The sequence below is a fragment of the Apteryx mantelli genome, chromosome 18, assembly GCF_036417845.1.
Source record: "Apteryx mantelli isolate bAptMan1 chromosome 18, bAptMan1.hap1, whole genome shotgun sequence".
NCBI classification, from domain to species: domain Eukaryota; kingdom Metazoa; phylum Chordata; class Aves; order Apterygiformes; family Apterygidae; genus Apteryx; species Apteryx mantelli.
In genome coordinates this window covers 12,712,514-12,734,540 of record NC_089995.1, presented here as the reverse complement: position 1 = coordinate 12,734,540, position 22,027 = coordinate 12,712,514, and the positions used below count along the sequence as shown (strand labels likewise).

At 37.2% G+C, this 22,027-nt stretch overlaps 2 protein-coding genes across 4 annotated transcripts in view; one reads left to right on the top strand and one right to left on the bottom strand.

Annotated features, from left to right (window-relative positions):
* RTF2 (replication termination factor 2) overlaps window positions 1–21,537 on the bottom strand; it is a 31,205-nt gene extending 9,668 nt beyond the window's left edge. For both annotated transcript variants that reach the window (XM_067307556.1, XM_067307557.1), the window contains exons 1-5: window positions 21,402–21,537; window positions 20,500–20,594; window positions 20,303–20,396; window positions 19,398–19,537; window positions 17,256–17,334 (exon numbers count right to left, since the gene is read on the bottom strand). In XM_067307556.1, coding sequence (XP_067163657.1) covers window positions 17,256–17,334; window positions 19,398–19,537; window positions 20,303–20,396; window positions 20,500–20,594; window positions 21,402–21,470 — 477 coding nt within the window. In that variant the 5' untranslated portion in view covers window positions 21,471–21,537. The remainder of the gene's footprint in view (window positions 1–17,255; window positions 17,335–19,397; window positions 19,538–20,302; window positions 20,397–20,499; window positions 20,595–21,401) is intronic.
* Window positions 1,382–11,381, top strand: LOC106491751 (beta-1,3-galactosyl-O-glycosyl-glycoprotein beta-1,6-N-acetylglucosaminyltransferase 7). 2 transcript variants are annotated; one of them, XM_067307801.1, is made up of 6 exons: window positions 1,382–1,783; window positions 4,362–4,492; window positions 4,869–4,981; window positions 6,355–7,386; window positions 7,859–7,954; window positions 8,457–11,381. In XM_067307801.1, exons 4-6 carry the CDS (start codon window positions 6,411–6,413, stop codon window positions 8,681–8,683), a joined length of 1,299 nt encoding a protein of 432 aa, XP_067163902.1. In that variant the 5' UTR covers window positions 1,382–1,783; window positions 4,362–4,492; window positions 4,869–4,981; window positions 6,355–6,410; the 3' UTR covers window positions 8,684–11,381. The 2 variants fall into 2 exon arrangements, with proteins under 2 accessions (XP_067163902.1, XP_013806875.1); XM_013951421.2 differs by lacking the exons at window positions 4,362–4,492; window positions 4,869–4,981.
* Window positions 21,538–22,027: the final 490 nt, after the last annotated feature.

Genomic DNA, 22,027 nt, shown 5'->3' with positions numbered 1-22,027 from the left:
AACTAGTAAAAGTAATAGAAAACCTACTTTCTAGAATAATTAAAATCTTTCAAATTTCAAGTCATTTTAATGTGTGGAAGGGTTTTTGTCTTTCTTAGAGGATAAAATAGAAGAGCTTTTTAGCAATAATGAAATTTGCTTTATAAAGATTTCTCTTGATTCTAAAACCTTCTTCTACTCTAAATTTCAGCAACATAAGACAAGGTTTGTACCTTATTTCCTACTGCAAACTACTTTTGACAGACAAATGTTTGTACAGCATCTAAGATGATGTAGTCCCATCCATGACTTCTCCAGTTCAAACACAAATAAATAACAGGTAAATTATGCTTTCATATCTAGATTTTTACATCCCTTACTGTTTAATGTCCTGCGAGAAACCTGAAATCCTATTCCCAAATCATAAATAGTAAACTAATTCCTCCAGTCTTCCTAAATATGATCATTACTAGGAAATGCACAAAACCATGAATACTTTTCCAAAACAATTCCCAACAGATTACGGAACATATATCACGACAAACGGATTGTCCCGCTTTAAACAGGGCAGCATTTAGAAAGGCGGAGTGAACAGATGCCCTATTCAATCAGGGACCGAATCGCTGCTCGCTTGGCAGCCCATTCACCACAAGCCGATATATTAACAGGGAGTTACAAAACACAATAATCTTTAACTAAAAACATGTTCTGGGAGAGATGCTTTTCCAGAAGCTTGTTCATTGGAAGTTTGGGAGCGTAAGCTTTGATGAGCACCATTTTCTATGTCTGAGTAGGGTGGCAAGGGGGCAAAGGGGAAACGGTAATTTGGGAAGAGGAGAAAAAGTCTTCTACATATTAGCTCACAGAACATTAAACTTTCACGCAAAAGTTATAGCATCTATATAAAAATACTGTTAAAGATGACGAATGATTTACAGAATTTCCTTTAAAGTCAATGATAATTTTGTATCTGCAATACCTACAGCTGTGCCTTAATTCACTTTCAGGTTCTCTCTATATTTATTTCTGACCAACTTCCTTTTTTTTATCCATAAAAGTATAAACCATACCAACTTTCCTACTCATTTCCAGTACTCCAAAACTTCATAAATCCCGTATATTTGAACTGTTAACTTTTCACTTAACAACCCCCCCCCCCCAAAAAAAAAAAACTTAATAAAAGTAGTAACGCAGCAAATGGTCAGTCTAAGAAGATAGCTCATTTATGGTCTTTTTAGTTTCCAGACAGTAGAAAGGACCTGAGGCAATTCCTTGCTAAACTTATCTGCTGCAAGTTGGAAAGTTTCAGCAGGCAAAGAGTTAAGAAAATTGGGGGGGGGGGAGGAGGAGGAGAGAGGGCTAGTTTCCTTTCCAGTTCTCATCATCTAGCACGCTCCGTTAGCAGTGCAGAGGTTAAAGCCTCTGAGGTAGAGCAATACTATTTATAATCATCAGCAATGTACTCTCTACGTATTTGAAAGACTGATTTCAGCCCTTTAAAGGCTGTCTCAGAACAGTGGCAACAAAAATTTGGAGAAGATCAAGTTTTCTCTCATTATTGTGAAGCAGAGGACATTTCTTCTGAGGCTAAACAGCATTACTGCAGAATAAATATGCTAAGCATTGCGGGAAGCCAGATGAAGCCTTAAATGAAAACATTCATGTTAATATTTAACCCCTTTCACTTACGCGAGACCTCTACACAAGCAACAGAACGAAGAATGCTGTCTGAATTTTGCTGAAGGACAATGGGGCTTTTTATTTATTAAATTATGCTGCCTTCTCCTGGCTAATTTTGTGCAAGGTAAGACTGAATAAATTCGATTTTAGAACTTCAAATTTAAGGGGGTTGCTTTTTCTTTATTAAAGCCCAGTATGTTTTAACTTTTGTAGAGCAACAAATATTTTCACTTCAGGTATTCTCACTTTTCCCTTCTGAAAATATTTGAACCTGTAATAAGGCTAATAATCGTATTTTTTTTACTTTGTAGACCTACAGTAGTCATATTACTACAAGCGTTATTAGTATCAGAAAAATCACAGTACTTGCAAATACCCGTTATGCTCTTTTAAAAGGAGCTTAAATTTTTTACAACGCTATAACTTAATATAACTTATTTAACTTAACTGTTTAAATAGCTATCATATTATTTGTTTTAAATTGTTATGAGGTCAATATACTATACAGCAAAGAAAAAAATACAAACAAACAAAAAAGAAAGCACATGAAAAGGTACACCTTCATAAATCTGTTTCACGTTTATGAGTAAATGCTGATCCAATATTTTAAAGTAAAAATGATTTCAAATTTCTAAGGCAGTATTAATTGGGTTTGATGAAGAAATTTTTTTCTTTTACTTGATGGTTATCATAACATAGAAGGAGACTCAGCAGACTTACCCAGGCAGAAGGAAAAAGCGTATCAAAGTAAAAAGCAGCAAAAAGCACTGATTTTAACACTTAAGTTTTTAGAGGGCTGAATTAGCATTCACTTACTTATAAAATGTCTACACTAAGACCTGCATGAGTATTTTTTCATTCTTTCAGACAAAAAACGGACTTATAAAAAGATTTGGAAATACAGGAGCTAATACCTTTTAACCATTTAATTATTAGAAGATGAAGTATTCTTAAGACATTTGTTTCACTGAATTATGAAGTCATTTGAACTGAGGTTTATCTAAACATTAGTATTAAGCAAATACAAAGAGTATAGACAAAACAGAAGATTCAGAGATGCAATGATGTAGTACAAAATTCTATGGTAGGAACAAACAGAGAATTGTAAAATGATTTGATTATGAAATGCACTGCAAGCTAATGGGGTCTCGATGAACTAAGATATTTCACAGGCATATTTTCAGGCACAAATATAATTCCACTTTTCTTCTGAGTTCACCTTTTTAATTGAGGTGGAGCAGCCTAGGTTTAAGTCAACAATTTTCCATTAAGTAATATCCACAAAAGCTGCTACAAAGATGCTTGAAAATCCCTACAAATGGGCTATTTTTTGAAAAATGCGTAACACTAATCTTGGCACTTCTGTAAATTAAGTCAACTTGCCACTCCAGATTTAGAACAGCTATCCATACCATAAAAAAGGTTCTCTGAGTTTCAGAGAGATATTTTGTTATCAATAACTACCTATAATGGCACTCTAGCAAAACAATAATAATTAGAAAAGGTAATATACTCATAGACAAGGTTACGCCTGAACAGAGGATCGTCTTAACAGTAAGATCCTGAAGATACTCTTCAAGGGCAGGAGAAAATATGGCAGCATGGCCCTCAACAGCAGAAAACAGTGTAGGGGCTAGAGGATTCTTGTAAGTGACACAAACTGCATGCCCCGGGGAATGACAGCTACGATACTAGCTCTGAATCTGAAAAAACACTAGCAGAAAGCCAGCATTTTCATTCTGTTATATACTGTCAGATTGAAAGATGTGTAATTCTGTTCTTGAAGGCAAGTCCTCATCATTCAGTCATTCCCCCAAAATATTTTAACACTGGGGAAGGGCTTGTTTCTTCTTACCCGATAGCGGAGTGCTTGGGTACATTCACACTGCCGTATAGAACACACCATCTAGATGCTATGGAGTTCAAGAGGAAAAATCCACAGCAAATACTTAACCCGAAACATCCCTGGAAGCTATTACTTGATGGATAATAAAAATGCAACTGTAAGACACAAACAGGTTATAGCCGGGTTCCCTAGGGAACTATCCTTTGCAAGCTATCCACAGAGATGTATTTAATGAAAAAACAAGAGACAGCACTCATCCTGCACAGGCGCAGGATTTTCTAAGCAGTCTAAAGCCTCCTATATATACATATATATATATTTTTATAACTGCCCACTGTCTTCAGTGTAATTCATATGCCAAGGATGAACTCTCCATGTGACACAGACCATAAAGATCTCATCACATTCACAAACTCAGAGTGACCTCAGTGCCTCTCCTGTAATTACTCACTCACAACAAAAGAGTTTCTCTGGCTCCAGCTCCACAAAAACCAGTGCTTCCCTAACGGACACTCCCTCTCCCTAACCTCTGCCATTGGGCACCTGGCAGCCATTACGCTAATCTAGTCTTGGCTCTCTTAGTCACCTGGTAGCAGGCTACAGCACTGGCGTCTTTCATTTTTACTGTGAAAATCCTTGCTTCCACCTTTCAAAGGCATTTTCTTTTCCAACTCTCTTTTTGAAAGGTTGATGTGGACACGAGTGCTTAAGTTTTTGCTTTAAATGGATGAAAGACTCCCAATCAAGCTTGTTTACAAAGTAAATGTATCCCTTAGGAGCTGCTAAGAAAAAAAAAAAAAAATCTTCTGGGACCTGATTTCATAATGTTTTTCTTCGGCCTATGCATTCAACGCAGACTGAAGAGCACTGTTGACAGGACATAGAAGCAAAATGGATGAATCCTCCACCTAACACGCAAATCCACCTTTTTTCGGAATGCTAAGTGGAAAAGAGGCGTCCTTCCAGCATGAAATCCAGTGCATACCAGTAAGGACAATAAGATAAATACATTCTTTTCCAACAGCCTAATGAGTTCTTAAAATTTTAGTATTATAGAGTATCTGGTTTGCTGGTTCAAATTTTCTGCTTTTAAAGCTTTTTAAACTGTGTCTCATTTCTACTTTAACTGCAATGCCTTCCTTATTTTCAAGCTTCTAAAACAGGCATATACTGAATTTTCATTAAAAGAAAGCAGAAAAAAGAGAAATATTTACAGGTGAAATACAAATTTCTCTACAAACAATTAACTTGAATAAAGTACAAGAGAACATGAATACTCTCTAAAACTGCAAATAAAAGCTTTCTTAATATAACTACTAAGTATACTGACAGCTGATGGAATCTTTCCCCCCCCCCTTTCCAGGAATTTTGTCTAGGAAGTTCTGTATCAAATGCTTCAAGGAAAAGACTTCATGTAATAGCTGCGGGATTCAGGAACTTCTGTGTTGTCATGCTTCTGACTTTTCAGCAAGGAAGGTATTTGTAAGAAAAAGATAATCATGAAAATACACAATGGAAACCTACTATGCTGATACCAATATAAATTATACACTTCTGTATGAATGTTAATACTGGCAGTAGTATACTTTATTTCAGGATATGCAAGTCTGCTAAAAATAAGGCATGAGTGTTGTCCACATGGTTTGTTTTCAAAATCAGTAATATAAAGATGATGGAGACAAAAAGAGATCTCAAGTAAGTTAGAAAGCCTTGCTGACTTTATAAGAACAAAGGATGTATTTTGTGAATTACAATTTAGACTTTTCACTTTGTTTATTTAATAATTTTTCTGCTGCTGAGTACCAGCTGGTCATAGTGAACTGGAACATAATGCTGCCAAACAGAACTGGCAAGTCCCCTTGATTTGCAACAAAGCAGCACCCATTTCAGAATATCTTGCAATAACACCAGAAAAATTACAAACTATGCAAATATTTACCATTCCTGAACCAACACTAGAGAGTAAGGAAAAAAATAACATGCGTGTAATCTTCCGAACCCGTGGACACTATAGTTGCAGCTGACAGCAGTAAGGTTGAGGCTAGTAAAAATAACCCTTATTTGGGAACATCATTGGAACTGGTTCCTCCCCCAAGTATCTGCTTCTGTGGAACCTCTCTGTGCTTGCAAGCAGCATGGGAAGTACATTGGCTCTGAATACAGATAAAGCATGACACATACACTCAGTATATGGCTAACACAGCAAACCAAAATGCTTTTTTTTCCTTTATGTACAGACAGATATACAATATACTTGAACATACAGATATACATATGTATATCCCTCACATATCCAGAAACTGGATATACTCCGCAGTCCAACTCATGGACTGTGGAATGTACAGATCCAACTACATTCTTCAGATGAGTATCCCAAAAAAGGAGATTTAGTTTACTAAAATTTGCTTCTCTGGCAGAATCTTATGTTTTCCAGGCCTCAAACAAGTCTCGGCAATGGCTGTCCTTTAGCTGTGCACTGCTCACACATCTTCCCTATTGCGAGGGCTGGACCCTGGCCAACCTACTACACAGGACTTACCTATTGACTCAAGATAGAATAAGCTTTTATCCGATGGGCTAGGCTCCACTTGCTCAAGCAATGAAGTGGACAAGGCCATGCCTGGTTATTTGGCTAATTAGTTCATCTCACAAAACTTGCTTCATGGTACCATTTCCACTGGCTGAGTATACTACAGCATGAGCATGCATATGGGCACACACACGGCCCCTGCTAGTAACTGGAAAGAGGGTAACCGCAGCATTTATAAATGAATCACTCTCACATGATCTTTTCTTTTTTAAATGTCAGGAAGTTTCTCTCCCTCTCTCTATCTCACTTTTCCTTTCAGATGTTCTGAATGCTTAATTAAACTATGACCAGAAGACAGCATCTGGAAAATAAAAAATGAACCCACTTGATGCAACAAAATCAGGATTTTTAGTGTGCATTGCTATCTGCATGTTCATTTACACTTTTATCTACCTAAAGAACACACTTTCTGAAGAGTCAAATGAACAAAAATTTACTACAGATACAACAGAATGTGGTTTTTACCCGGATGAACTTTGTTCAGCTCTTTTTGTGGGGAAAAGTGTTGCCTCTCAAATTGGAAACTTTTGTCAGAACACCTACCAACCTGAAACACTCAGCTGCATTCAGACTTCTTGTAACTGCTCTGTGGTTTTGAAGAATCTGCATTTTATAACAAGACCACTGTCTGAAGAAGAAGGAAATTTCTCCTTGGCATATATTATCACAATTCACAAGGAGCTGCAAATGTTTGTAAAGCTACTAAGAGCTATTTATATGCCTCAGAATATTTACTGCATACATGTTGATGAAAAGTCACCGAAAGATTATAAAGCTGCTGTACAAAACATTGTTAACTGCTTTGAAAATATTTTTATTTCCTCAAAAAAAGAAAGTGTTGTTTATGCAGGATTTTCAAGATTACAAGCTGATATTAATTGCATGAGAGATCTAGTCCATTCCAAAGTTCAGTGGAATTATGTTATTAATTTATGTGGTCAAGATTATCCCATCAAAACAAACAAAGACATTATACAATACATCAAAAGCAAATGGAACGGTAAAAATATGACTCCTGGGGTAGTCCAACCACTTCACATGAAACACAGGACACGGGTTAGTTACAGAGAATATGTACATTCTGGAAAGTCATACGTGTATCCAACAAAGAATATAAAAGCTAAACCTCCATATAATTTGACAATATATTTTGGTAGTGCCTATTACATACTCACTAAAGAATTTGTAGAGTTTACATTGACTGATGCACGTGCAAAAGAATTGCTTGAATGGTCAAGAGACACGTACAGTCCGGATGAACACTACTGGGTCACACTGAATCGTTTAAATGGTAAGATGCATCTTATTTATACTATGAGTAATCTCCCAGAACAACAATATTGTAAGGTCTATGATATAGAGAGCTAGTGACTTCTGTTTTAGAGCCTAACACCACCGTTAAGGGGATGCATTGCATAGGTACGGTCATTTCTTCAGCCTTGATGCTGACCCTTGAACAGTCACATCTCCTGATGGTTTGAAAAACAAGGCTCGATTCCAGAGGAGTAATATTATGGTGCAGGCGATTAGCTAAAGGGCTACAAAAATTTGATTACACAGAGTAAATGCTTAGCTACATAAAAGCTCATGCGCTCAAAAATAATAATAAAAAGCAACAAAATGGAGAACTATGTTCTTATGATTTAAATATCTGAATAAATATTTAACATGGCTACACTTAAAAAATATATATATCTTCAGCACTGAAAATTATCCCTATAATAAATAGAAACAAATCTTATCAGAACCTTATGTTTTTAAAGACGCTCCAGGTGCTACTCCAAATGCAGCCTGGGAAGGAAACATACGAGCTGTTAAATGGAAAGATCAAGAAGGAACCACACACAAAGGCTGCAAAGGTAAGGTGAATTTGATCATGAACCTAGAATTTGATTAACTGACTAGCATTCATTGCAAATTACATATTATGCTTTAAACCACCCATTAAGTGTGCCTCAGAAGTCATGCATATTTTATTTTGAAAGTATGAAATAAAACAGCAAGCAGTTCTACTAAATTACTCCACTGTATCCAGTCCAAAAACCTTCTGATATATTCTTGCAAAGATCATCACAGTATCCACACACTGACAACTGTTCTTTCAGCCTCCAATTACAATGCTTCTATAATTTAACAGGTTAATGACAGAGCTGCATACATTTTGTATTTTCAGGGACTCGATGTTTTGCAAGCTTACTTTCCTCTATTTTCATTAACCAATGCCTTAACTTGACTAGTCAGATTTCAATGAAAAGTAGGGGGTTTACTTGACGAGCATGTTTGTCAGATACTTAGGTCTATTTTAAAATGATTCAATTCAGCTTTCTGCTGCTTTCATATACCCTCAATTTGTCCTTGCAGGTCATTACATCAGAGACATTTGTGTCTATGGACTAGGGGATTTACAGTGGATCATTGAATCACCTCATTTATTTGCCAACAAATTTGAATCTGCAACATATCCACTTGTTATGGACTGCCTAGAGAGACGCTACAGGCTTAAAGTACTGCAGCAAGCAGAAGTCCCAATTGAAGATCACTGGCGTTTTCAGGAAAATAACTACTTTAACATGAAACTGAATGTTTGAGCTAAGTAACATTTAAGCATTGCTCAAAATATTGAAAGAAACCATCAAGATTTTTAGCTATAGTCTTTGCTCTGTGTATTACATCATAAGGATACGCACAATACTGTACTACTGTTCACCAGTGAAATAAGCAGTTAGTTTTACTTATTATAGTAAAATAAAGAGCAACAACTGTTAATGGGTTAATTCTAAAAATAAAAAGAAAAATGACAAAGTCTATATGTCAACAGTCCAGCAGGTCTATAACCTACTAAAGACAAGGGGGGAGTTCTTACTCCTCCTTTAAGTGAGTTACTTAACTGGAAAAAAAACACATTCCTTATGTCTGCTGCTGCAGAAAGAACTAACTGGGATGAGAGTAATAAAGCGGAAGCACAGACCGGACAAAGGTGAAATATTAAGAGCACAAGTTAGTTAAAGTGGGGTCTACTGTATGCCTTATGAAGCAGCTTATTTTGAATACTGAAATTTACACTAGAACTTCAGAGCTGGTAGAGAAGCAATGACAGCCGGTTTCAGACACAGTCCGTTTCACTGTTTTGCTCATGGCCAGTTGCACCTCTAATTTCATTGTGTAGCATGGTAACATCACTCTTGCACTACCCATGCTTTGCTCCTGATGAAAAGGGGGTCTGTATCAATAACAGTAATAGAGATCCTGCTATGCAATTTTAGCCAAGACCCCCGTTTTCTGGGTCTCTGCACAAGTTTAGTGGAAGAAAACATGGGAAATTTGGAGCTGGGGAACAAATGAAAACTGTGTGAAATGCCACCTTTCAACGCCAGTGTACCTGGCCTGAGGGAAACGAAACTTTCCCTGAACCTTGCAACCATTTGCATGGATTGGAGATAATACCTAGCAGTAGTCAGGACAAGGATCTCAGTTTCCAGACCTTTGTAGACCAAATGCAGCACTAGTCTGCAGTAAGAAAGTGGCTTTCCACACAGTACATAAGCAAAAACAGGGAACAGCAATAAAAAAAGAACTAGGATCCAGCCCTCTTCTAGGCAAGAGTTGGTCTTTCCTCTTCAGCACTCATAAATTAATCTCTTCAGTTGTACTACTGAAAAGACTAGCACAACGTCGGTAAACAAACAAGATATAGGCAGTGGCGTTTTATACAGCATGGCAACTCTTCCACTGTCACTGGATTAAAAGTCTTACATGACCACTCCTACACCCTTTCCTCAAAGGTCCTTAGTTACGTGCTGCTGATGGAAAAGGACTAGGAGAAACTTGAATTTTGAGAAGTCATTTCAAGTTGTTGGTCTTCCTTTACTAACTTTTTGGCAAGACTACAGACAAAAATTTTATTCCAGTAAATCCACATAAACTCCCATTTTTGGGATGAACTTTGACATGACCTAATAAAATGCATGTTGTTATAAGATTAGAAACTACAAATTATAAAGAAATGTCTATGAGTGGCTTAGATGTAAACTTCAATATGCACCAATTATTCACTTTCTGCAGGAAAACTGACTTAGAGATTAAGCATCTTTCCAAAAATCAAAACAAATCAATGAATGAGCCAGCAGTAGAACACAAAAAGCCTAGTTTCTTATTCCAAACTTCTTCCCAGGTTCTTCAAACTCTAGTGCATATTTTCCCACACAAGTTTCTTGGAAGCATAATTTCTTTTAGATGAACTTCCACTTAAGGAAAGACCATCTGGTCCCTATTTATTTACAGAAATTCACAAACTCAGTCCAAAGGCCTGTACTCAGTCTCATGTATATTCCATGGCTTATTTCATGGCCAATTATTGCTGAATATGCTTTTTCACAGAGAAAAAAAAACAAACCATGCAGCATGTTCACACTGGGCTTGTTGAAAGTTCCTCTGAAAGCCATTACTGAAGCTAATGCGTTTCTAGCAGGTATTAATCATGGCAATATTAGTAATGAATCTCTCACTAAATCACATTCAATCCACTGTAAGGCACTGCCAACTTCCACTCTATGTTGTTCTTACATTCATCATCTTATTGTCTTTGTAGCAAACCCAATATCTAGCTTACACCTTTTGTCACTATCTTACAGAACAATTGTTGCATATCTTCCTTCTGAATTAATCAAAAGGATAAATTTGATAGTAACACACAATAAAACATGGGCTTGGCTTACAGAATCAGACTAGTCAAACTAGAAAAAAAAATCTTAAAATATAATTTAGGTATGACTCTACACCTGTCAATCCAGAAAATTCATTGGAGTGTGACCCTACTTAAATAATTATATAGGTGGAATTTTCCGTTAATATATAAAAAACTCCAGAAAATCCTAATTAAATCACCTTTTCCTCAAACATTAAGAAACAATATTCCACTCATTAATCTAATTGGCATAGTCTCATTAAATTCTAAAGTATTACTTCCTGCTAACAGCAGTTAGAAAAAGTCATAATGCAACTGTGATAGCTGACCAGAGCATTTAATATACTTACAGAACTTTAAACATTTTTTTAAACAAGTAGATCATTCAAAACTCTGAGATCTTAGCAACACATTTACTAACTTTTGATAACTGTTGATCTAAGAGCATATAGTGTCAATGTGACCTTGTTCAAGGAAACAGTCTGTCCTATAACGTATTGTAAACACACGATCTCTGTATCTGAAAGATGTATGCATAGTTTCTGTTTCAAAAAACCCGAGGCACATGTACAACAGTTCTATATCTAAGTTAAACGTTTGGGTATGTGTATTAGTATTAGTCTGTTGAATCTGAAAACATTTCTAAAATAAAATTTTAAAATAAAATTTAAAGACGTGCAAGAGATCACATTTTAAAAAGTATGTAAAAAAGGCAGGTTTCTATGATGATCATAAGCAAGGTATTAATTATATGAACTACAGGGAATATTATACTTGGATTAGGAAAGAATCATAACTGGCTTGGAAATGAAATTTGCAAATCACTACTGTTTAAAACAGTAAGGCAATGAAACCAAAGAGTACTGTCTAATGAATATATGAATTACCACAGCAACATCACAAGTATATTTTCTTTATGATGTTTATTGATAATACTCAGCTGCATCCTGTGATTGTAGACTCTAAGCATTTGTAACTAGAGAAAAAAAGCAAAACAAACACCCCCCCGCCCCCAAACTGCATTTGAACAGCATGGCCAATCTGAACAGGCTGAAATTTTCCGCTGAACAAGATTCCCTGCTAGAAACAATGCATTCATGCTTCTCCTCCACCTTCTGCCCCCTCCCCTTACACAGAGAATTTAATCAAACTCAAAAATGGGACAGCCCTTTAGATTACGCCAGATCCATACTGTTTTCCAACACTGAGCATACAGTAAGAAAGTTCTTTTCCATTTATCCAGTCTTCAGCCTAATCATTAAATTACACCACAGACAGCAGCATGCAGCCTTAATGAACAGCCTTGTAGCTGCTCCATGAGAAGCGTCATGAAGAGCCTGTTCAGAATATTGTAAAACAGGCATTCAGCAACTTGCTTACATACTGCCTGCCCTTGTTTCTAAGGTGGGCTTCCAAATGCCACATCTTCACAAGTTCCCTTACCAAGATACTCCGAATAGCTGTATCACCTCATCTACACAACATCTAAATTGTACAGGTAGCATTTGAATTCTGGAGTGACCACCTGAACTCCCAGAAGGACTTCCACCATAAATACAATAACCACTATCCTGACAAAAAACTACCTCTAGTATAGTACCACTATACTAACAGTAACTTCTCAGACAGGAGAGTCAACATAAAAATTGGTAACAACTCCTTTTTCAACCCCTCCAAAGATGAGGTTAAATATATCAGATACTATACACTGTTAAACATAATTCTTTTATTCCACCTTCTCTAAATAAACTCACCTATTGCCAAATAACAGACTTGCAAACTAAAAGGTAGCAAAGACTGATGGCCCACGCAGGAATTAGGAAGCCAGTCAGAAAACGGAAGTACCAGAACATTTAATCACTTTGGCCCCATCTACAGACCAACACAGACTACCATTAGCTGACAATCTTGGTTAAGATACCATCAAACACACAAAAGAGATTAGAAACTTTCTTGCTGCCCTTTTTAATGTTAGTAGTCTATTGGAGAATTAAAAACAACAGTAGGTAAGAACTTTCCATTTAAAAGTGCAAATTTTAAAAGGACGGTTTCTGTTTCACATATTTCTTCCCAAAGATCAGCAAACAGGAAGCAGGGGACAGCAGAAAGCCGGCTCTTCTTCAGGGCTTCCGGCTACGGAATTATCTTGTGACACAAAGCAAAGTTGTTTTCCTTCCTGCCAACTAAAGTCATTTCCTGCCCATTTTAGCTTGTGGCTTCATACTGATAGTTTAAATTTTCTCCCCTCGCTGTACAAAACTTCAAACGTATAGCTCAAACAAAAGATATTTCCGTGTAAAAGAATATTATAAGTTTCATTTGTATTCATAAGCTGCTCTGTTTTAAATGAAGCTTCTTTTCAACACGTTTTAGTTGAAATAGCTTGAATCTTCAAAATTTGCACCTGACCCTTCACCTGTTGAGCTCTGTCCCCACTACAAACCACAACAAATAAATTCTCATTGCTCTTCCAAAAATTTTTGGCCAAGAAGAGTTATATTTTATCAAGATAGTTCAAAACATTTACTCCTGAGATGATAAAAGACAATCTCACTCTCTCTCAACACTCAGATTCTGACTAATCATTTGCCCTAGAGTTCTCACATTTTTATACTACTTTTAACTCGAATGCTCCAGTATTGCTACTTAGATGTGAAATCCTAGCACATCAGTCACAGTTTCTTCACTAGAAGTCCTCCAACCATGACAATTTCATCCTGCGTTTTCACATCTTTGCCTTGCACCAGTACAGTCTTTTTAATATTTCCAGTAAAAGCAGGTGAATACATACATACACTTAATATTGCCAGCTCTCCATGTAAACTTTCTCTCGAGGAAAAAGAAATCTCTTTTTTTCCAGAGAACTCAGAGAAACTGCTACATCTTCCATGTACTGAGACCCTACAAAGCCTTTCAAATCTAGCACAACAGTAAGCGTGATTGAAATAAGTTGAGGGAGGCTGAATTCTTATGTCGGATTTTTCCCCTTTGCTTGAGTTAGTCAGAATGTGCATACGTATTCCATTTTTCTGAAGACTTATTTCACTAGGCAAACGGATTGCTCTACTCCTTTTATGAGCTGCTCAAGGGAAAAAAGAAAAGATGCAAAATGAGCAGTGAGACAACTGTCTGTGGGACTTTCCACAGAGTGGCGAGCATTCCTACGAGCCAGGCCAGGAAGCGTGGAAAAGAGGCAACCCTCTCCTGCTCTGACCAGAGGAAAATCATTTCCTATAGTTTTATGAAGCACAGCGCCTTGTGATGTGCATTTTGCAACCTGTAAATATATGCTAATTATCTAGTTCGGATGATCTAGTTCAAAGTATATGAGTATGAAGGTGAGGACTGCAGAATTACTGTTTGGGCTGCTGGATATCTAAGGTCTGTGGTGAATGTTTTTACTGCATCATTACAGCATCTGTTCGACAAAGTCCTTTGGGAAACCATCCCTGTTTACAAATTAGCAGGCTATCAGGACTGCTTTGCTCTGTAGGCTCATAGATTAATGCACAGAAGAGTTTGTTTTGAACGCATTTTTTTGGATTTTACAGTAGTGGGGAAAAAAATTGCCATACAATTCCCAGACTGACTCTCCTCCAGTTTATATCCATGCTATATACCTTGTCCCCTGGGATAAAGGAAAAGCACAGATTCCACAAACCGAAAAAGACAGACTGGATACTAAGAATACACAAGTGAAAACAAGATTATTCTTGAACTACATCCATGTGTCACTCTCCAAAGCTAGATCATGATGAATCCTTCTCACACACAGATGTGGCAGTGGCTTACACAGCCAGGCATCTGGGTGAATGCAGGCAGACCAGAAGGTGGCAAGATCATGAAAGAAAATGCTGTGGCCCACGTGGATTCCATAGGTTGGATTTTGGTTCAGAAAGCATATCATCACTCTTAAAATATAACAGATAGCACAAGTCCAGATAACATATATGCTAATCTATAACATGCAAACATTCGGCACTTCAGAAGATTTTTGCGCTTTGAAAGAACATGTACCAGAAAAGGATTTTATTTGTTAATTAGAAATCCCTAATCATAAAATATATATAATACACAAAATTTCTTTTTTGGCATAAAGACAGAATGTGCTGGGGGAATGCAGCTAAGTAGTGCTTTGGATAAAAAAGTTAGTTGCTAGAAAAGACAGAAACCAGTTCCCCATGATCCTGTTTCAAAAACTTCTACTCCCCTTCTCAATTATGGATATAGAATGAGAACTTTATCAGTACATATTCAAAAATCTACTGAATTACTCTTCAATCTTAATCAAAGGAAATGCAGACTAAAACGTATATGTTCACAGAGCAATCATGTCCAATATGCTCAGGTCACCAGCATAAATTTTCTTAAAAATCAAAAATACATGTTATTTACAAGACACTGAAAAAAACACTTTTTAAAAGTTTGATTCAGTAGAGCTAGCTAATATAATCTCTTTCTTAATCTTGAGTTTTTGAAATCTTGGCTAGAGACATCTATATTGCATATCATAGATATCACCAAATATTATACGGTAGAATGTATAATTCTAGATGTTGAACATGCTTCAAAAACCTTACTGTATTCACTGCACAGAATGTATATAAAAACAGTGATGTCCAGGAAATATAGGAAGTCACATAACTCTCTGAATAAAAAAAAAAAAAGAAGAAAAAGTAACAAAAAACATTAAAGCACAGCATTGCTCTCTGTGCTGACAACTGTAACTGCTATGTTTTAACTAAAGGGAAAAGTGCAAAGGACAGGGAGTCAAGATTTTGTCTCAGAGCTGTCTAACTAGTGCTGATTTTGGACAGAACAAACAGAACACTTATTAACTGCTGACAAAAGTTAAAACACAGTCATAAGGATACTCAGCATGATACTGAAATGGGTAGAAGTCTTTTTTAGGCCATAAGGTATACTGCTGACACTGCTGAAGTAGCTGGGTGACTTAGGTACTGCACTAACAGGCGTAACTAACAGCTGTCACACTTCGTTTCCTCGTACTTCTACCCTAAAGAGAGTATGAAGTCCCAGCCTCACTTTACTGTAGCCCAGCAAGATTTTAAAATACAGATATTTCTGTGCACTAACAAAGGCAGTGTGAAAATCCCACAGGAGTTAATTTTCTCGAATAGGTCCCTGAAATCCCGCTGCACACAGAAAATTATCTGTTGCTGGAAGCCATATTCCAGAAAGAATGTTCTTCTGGAGAGATATTTGTCTTTGTGGTCCAATAATAAAAGACAGAATAGCTATTATCCACATTCGAATGCTTTTAGAAGCATCTCTGAACATCGCCAAGAATTCATATGCTCATATATATGCTTGCATTCAAATATAAGATTGTGATCAATAGTTTTTGATTACTAAAAGCAAAACAAACAAACAAACACCAGAAAACATATAAAGGATTCATTTTCTTTTTCTAAGATTACTACACCGGACAAACTGTGGCTAAAACATCTCATTTCTGTATTTACTAATCATACAGTATCCATCTATCAACAGCAAAGTTAGAAACAAACAAAAACCTCAATAAAAATCAAATGTTATCGGGCAACAGGAAAGCAGAGGCATTACCAGGATTAAACTAGCCTTGAATAGTAATATGAGACTAAACTTAATTAACAATATTCCACATCACCTTGAACAATTTACCAAGAAAGCATTTGGTTCACAGCTCTTTTTTGTTTAGTACAAGTACACTGTACATCGTATCAAATATCAGGGTGTTTGCTGAAAAGTAACTCCCCTTAAAAGTGGCAGCTATAATCACCACAAATATCACCGATTACAAAAGTAGTGATACGAAAAAGAATATTTGCAACTTATATCATTGCCCTTAGCTAAAGAAATCTATATAATGAGATACCACTAGCACTACAAAATGAAATGCAGTCAATATTTTCTACAGTAATTCATATAACTGCCAAAAACATGAAGAGTTGCCCCCAAAAAGGCAATGGCAAACTTCCTTTAAAAATACATGGATCAAAACATATTGTGAAAATATAATCAGTTCAAATGCATAAAGAAGACAGTGATCATCACAAACCAGAATTATTCAGTAATAAAAACAATCCCCCCAACCCTCTTAAACTGACATTAATGATCAAACCTTTGAAAAATAAAACAAAAAATATTAATTTGAAAGTAGTTATTGTAAAACCTAACTCTCTTGAGAACAAAAATACTTATTGTGACAATTATTTATTATTTAATTATTCATTTATCATTATTATTTAATTATTAATTATTTAGAAACACATTTCCATTATAAAAGGCCATACAGAATTATTTCAGGCCACCAAAAAATAGAACTTTACAAGTTCTACTTCAATCTAGATATTCAGATTAAGGAAAAAAAAAACCAAAACACTTTAAAATAGTAGGTGTGAATGCAATTGTATGTATATATCACTTAGGGTCATATATGACCCTACTGTTATTAAATCTGAAGAAAAACTCACCCTGTGGCAAACTTCCGTTTTAATTTCTTTGAGAGCACGTTCAGAGAATACACAGCCACAGTTTCGCAAGAAGCAAAACCTTTAAAGAAAAGAAGAAAAGTCCTACAGTCATCTTAAGAAATTCTGTGCGTCTAAAACATAGATCTGCAGTGCTGATTTAACACGAAACCATTATTACAACAGGCTAATAGTAAACAGCTACCTTTCACTTTATGCATTCTAACAGCTAACCAAGATATCAGCACCTTAAACACATTAAATGACAATATGTATTTTGTTATTTCATTCTCTCTATATAAGAACCACTCAAAGGGATCTTAGAAAAATGAATTCTCTTGAGACGTTTTTGTACATTTGCTACTGAATTACGTAGGTTCCCCTTGAATCATCATAGCGCAGTTACCTGCTGCTTACTGTCCTAATGAGTGACAGACCCTCTCCACCATGGCTCTTACTGTGTCTGATCATTGAACTTCATTAAATATTCATTTTTGGAAGTTGATAAGTAGATTAAAAACTGCCTTTAAAAAAAAAAATCAAAATATTGAATCTAGAGATTCGACTAAAATTAATTCTGTATAAACCAATAACCTGTTTGATATAAAAATAAGCAGGTGATAAATGTTTTGTCTTCTATAAATTTATACCATTTAAATGGTTCCACCATTTAAATATATAGCATAACTGTAGATACTACTAATTACTAAATGAGCAAGATAGAGAAAGGAAGCTATCTTTTTAACACAGTTGTGGTGGTGTAAGTGGTGGTGTACATCCCCTTATGTCTAGATCAGGACAATAAATTAAATGTCCCAAGAAAAGAAAGGGAAAAGGGAAAAAGAAGTACATAGTGAAACAATTCATGATTCCAAGTACCATTTACAGGCTTGGGGATACAACTATCTCTTCAAGTACAAAGTTCAGCAAAATATTTTTCTAGAGTTTTTAAGCATTTACCTTCATCCCTTTAGTGCAACATTTGCCAATATTCAAAAGAAAGCTGCCAGAAGAAAGCTAAGCACTTAAGCACTCTTGTCTGATAATTTTGAAAAGCAAAATGACACTTTGTTCATCCCCTTTGAGTACATGGACGAGCAGAGTTCATGCCTGATCTGCAATATTTCAAAGGTTGCTTCACAAATTGGCCAGCACCCTGCTTCCCCGGAATCAGTCACGCTGCCATGCAGCACTCCCGGCGCATTCTGCAACACTCTAAGCCTGTTGGTTTCACTTGCTCTCAGACTCCAGCCCTCTAGTGAAGCTGTAACAAGTGGCCCTAGCCAAGGATCTGCTCTCCCAGGTCTGTCCTGTCTACAGGAAAGATTTATTCAGGCCAATCTAAAGCAATTAAGCATGTGGCTCATGTCATCTTCCTTTCCGCTTCACACCAAATTCTTTGTTGAGAGCTACTGTTACTCCTCTCCTCTTCAACCTCATTTCAGTTCATCACCCTCATCTGATTAAAAAAAAAATTAAGAGGGCTCTGGTGAAAGTAGTTTTACTTTTCAGGGTGTCTCTTTAATTCCATTTGAATATCTGCACACTAATTTACCACTGAAGGAAGAAACACTTGTCCACTATCAAGTGGGTGACCTCCGTCACCCATTAGGGTTAACACAGAAAAATAAATTGCTTATTTGCCCAAAGCAGAATGCACGGGAAGCATCCTTCCTCAGCCCCCCAAAAAACAGATACTAGCACAATGTTATAATAAATACGCAGTCCATCTCCATTCTGATCTTAACATAGGGAGAGGTGAGAATGCTTCATCTGATGCAAAGGAAGGTCTCATCCGACCTTCCTCCCCTTGCTCACACAGACCTCCTATGGTTTGGCCTTCAAACAATGGTACACCGCTTTTTCTCTGCAAACATTGCTCTCTGCTCCTTTCATTTATATAGATAATTTGATTTGGGAAAGGCAGTATGTTTCATCTCTCCTCTTGAATTGGAAGCGAAAAAAGGACAGACATCTCTTCTTGATCTCCTGAACTCCCTTCAGACTGGAAGGCAAAGATTCTCCAAAAAGACTGGGGTAAGTATATGAGTTTCTACATTACTGATTTAAATTACCCTATCTGCTCTATATTCAGTTTTGAATAACTCATTTTTGAAAACTAAATTCAGAAACATAAATACTGACCTATGCCTTCCGTTCATCTCCAAGCCCACCACAGGGCATATAAAGCGTGCACACTGGATGTCATCATATTTATCACCTTTTATACTCTCTTTATCACCACTCCAAGCTGGATTATCTGCAAGGTTTAGTTCTGTAACACTCTGGAAGATACAAATGAAAGGCTTAAGTTGTTTACTGAGAATTCTTGAACCATAATAACATTCCTGAAGATATTTTTTTCTTGGTTGTTTACTATATTACAGCTTTTTTTTGATAGCAGACTTATAACAATGTTGTTTCTAGTTACTGAAAAGGTTTTTTCTTTCTGTTCTGTTAGAGATTTTTTAACACAAGTTCAACAACAGAGAATTTCTGTATATTTATAAATATAGTTGCATGTTTTAAAGACATTTGAAAATACACATTGGAGGTCTCCTTCTGACTGCCGCCATGGTAAATGATAAGCTTGCAGCGTTTAGAAAGAAAATTTACAAGTTTGTTCAACATTAGACTCTTTTCTGATTCAAACCTCACTTTTATTTACTCAAAAAAAAGTCAATATGTCCATGACATGGGGTATTTTCCATGCTTGTGTATTCAGAGCAAAACTAAATGACTAAAATCTACTAGCACAGACTTTGCTGTCCAGAAAATTAAGAATTCTATGCCTAGATATTAAGTCTATGGTCACTGCTGCCATGCAGTATATACAGCAAAGAGCCTTCAGCCCATCACATTTGCCCTTCTAGTACTGGAAAGCAAACACATCCTGCACATTAACCTAAAAAAGAGATACTGGATTTAATATGCATTTACAATTGTTTTTTTTTTTTTTTATTTAGAACCAAGTGAGAACACTAGCAAATTGAGTTATCATAGGATGTTTTAACTTTTATGGTGCTCTTTAAAATTAGACATCTTTTTACCTTAATGCTCCTGATATGGGATGCAGCGTCCACAAGAGCTTTATCAGATGACTTGTCCAACAAAAATTCAATGATGGCATCTTTATTATACAACCTAAAACAATAAATTAATAGAAAGAATATTTGATTCTTGTAACATTCTTTTATTTAGAAATTAGTACCTTTTAATAAGGAACTCTACATGGAAACATTCATACCTGCCTAGCTCACAGGCTACAATTGGTCGACATAATTTCTCTTGACTCAGAGTACAGTAGTACCATCGTGCCACCAATTCAGCATTTTTGTCAACCTGAAAGAAAAAAAATAAGACTTTTGATTTTAAAACAATTTATAATATGCAAATTAATTTAATATAAATTCAGATCAAATCCTCAGGCATCTTACCAATTCTATTTTCCGCAGGCAAAGCTATTCCATGAAATATTTACCAAAAACTTTTTAGTGAAAGTCATGCTCAGTTTCAAGGATCCACCTCTATATATCACTCTACCAAACACGTTTCTGCATCTGACATGGGACCTATCTTCCTAATTCTAACTCAGTTTTTTTACTCTTTGCCACTTCCATCTGTTCTCTTCTCTTTTCTTTTTTGCCCTTCATATGTTTTCCACTACCCTCTTCTTCTCCTTTGTCTTACTCTTAATTCTGCATCTCTTATCTGCTAGAGCTAGCCACCAGTACCACTCGCAGTAAGGAATAAATGTAACAAGTCAAGCAATTCTGGGGATAACAGGGTGCTACCTGAAGTCCCAGTTTGAAAATGTAAGCTTTACAGCACATTAGGCCATAAACGAAAAGCAAAAATTAAAAGCTACCTGAACTGTCATGCACGGCAGTATAGCCGCAGAGCGGTGTGGGGACGAAACGGATTTTTTTAATTTATTTCACACCGGTGAACACTAACTCGCACGAGTTTTTCTCGTTTGCTCAGTGATTTTTTTCCTGGATCTTCACCTCCTACAGGGAGCTCTGCCGGGGCGGGCAGGCCCCGCGGCAGGCAGCACCGGCGGGACCCGACCGCCCGGCCTCCCAGCCCCAGAGCAGCCCCAGCGCGGCCCCAGCGCGGCCCCAGAGCTCTCCCGAGGCCCCCTCCGACCTTCTCGACCTTCCGCGGCCCCTTCACCAGCTCGTGCCGCTTGGGGATGGTGCCGCCATCGCAACCCATCGCTGGCGCCGCTCGCCGCCGCGCTTCCGGGTTCACTCTCCCACAGGCAACATACTTCCGCAACAGGGAGGAACACTTCCGGCGGGCCCTGATGGCGTCATCGCCGTGCCATAGCAACCGCCCGGCTTGGGGCGCGTTAGCAGCAAAGCGACGGGCGGAGGGGTGGGGCTGCGGGCCCGGCGGGAGAGTCCATCCGGGAGGCGTCGGGGGGGGTGGGACGTACCACGGTGCCCAGCCAGGTTCGCAGCCTCCCCCTCGAATCACTGTCGGACGCCATCTGCGAGAGTTTAGAGCGCATTTACCCCTTTTTCTGTGAGAAACCACCCACAGAAACCGCAGTTTTGGGCCTCTGAAGTGCCCGAGTTCCCCCCACTGAAAGGAGCTGGGGTGGGACCTCCCCCCTCCCCCGCCCCCCACCGGGTTGACACCGCCGCAGTTTGGGTGAGAAAAGTCAGTAACGCTCGGGAGTGAATTTAATATAAAACCTACAAAGACAGCGAAAAACGCACTTACTGCATTGGACTGTTCAACTGCAATAGTATTTACATGTGTCTGTA

What these genes read in the sequence shown, in the direction of transcription:
- LOC106491751 (XM_013951421.2), top strand. Translation starts at nt 6,411, where the DNA reads ATGAACCCACTTGATGCAACAAAATCAGGATTTTTAGTGTGCATTGCT. An exon ending in CACACTGAATCGTTTAAATG is followed by an intron (nt 7,387 to 7,858) that starts GTAAGATGCATC and finishes ATGTTTTTAAAG; the next exon opens with ACGCTCCAGGTGCTACTCCA. An exon ending in CACACACAAAGGCTGCAAAG is followed by an intron (nt 7,955 to 8,456) that starts GTAAGGTGAATT and finishes TTGTCCTTGCAG; the next exon opens with GTCATTACATCAGAGACATT.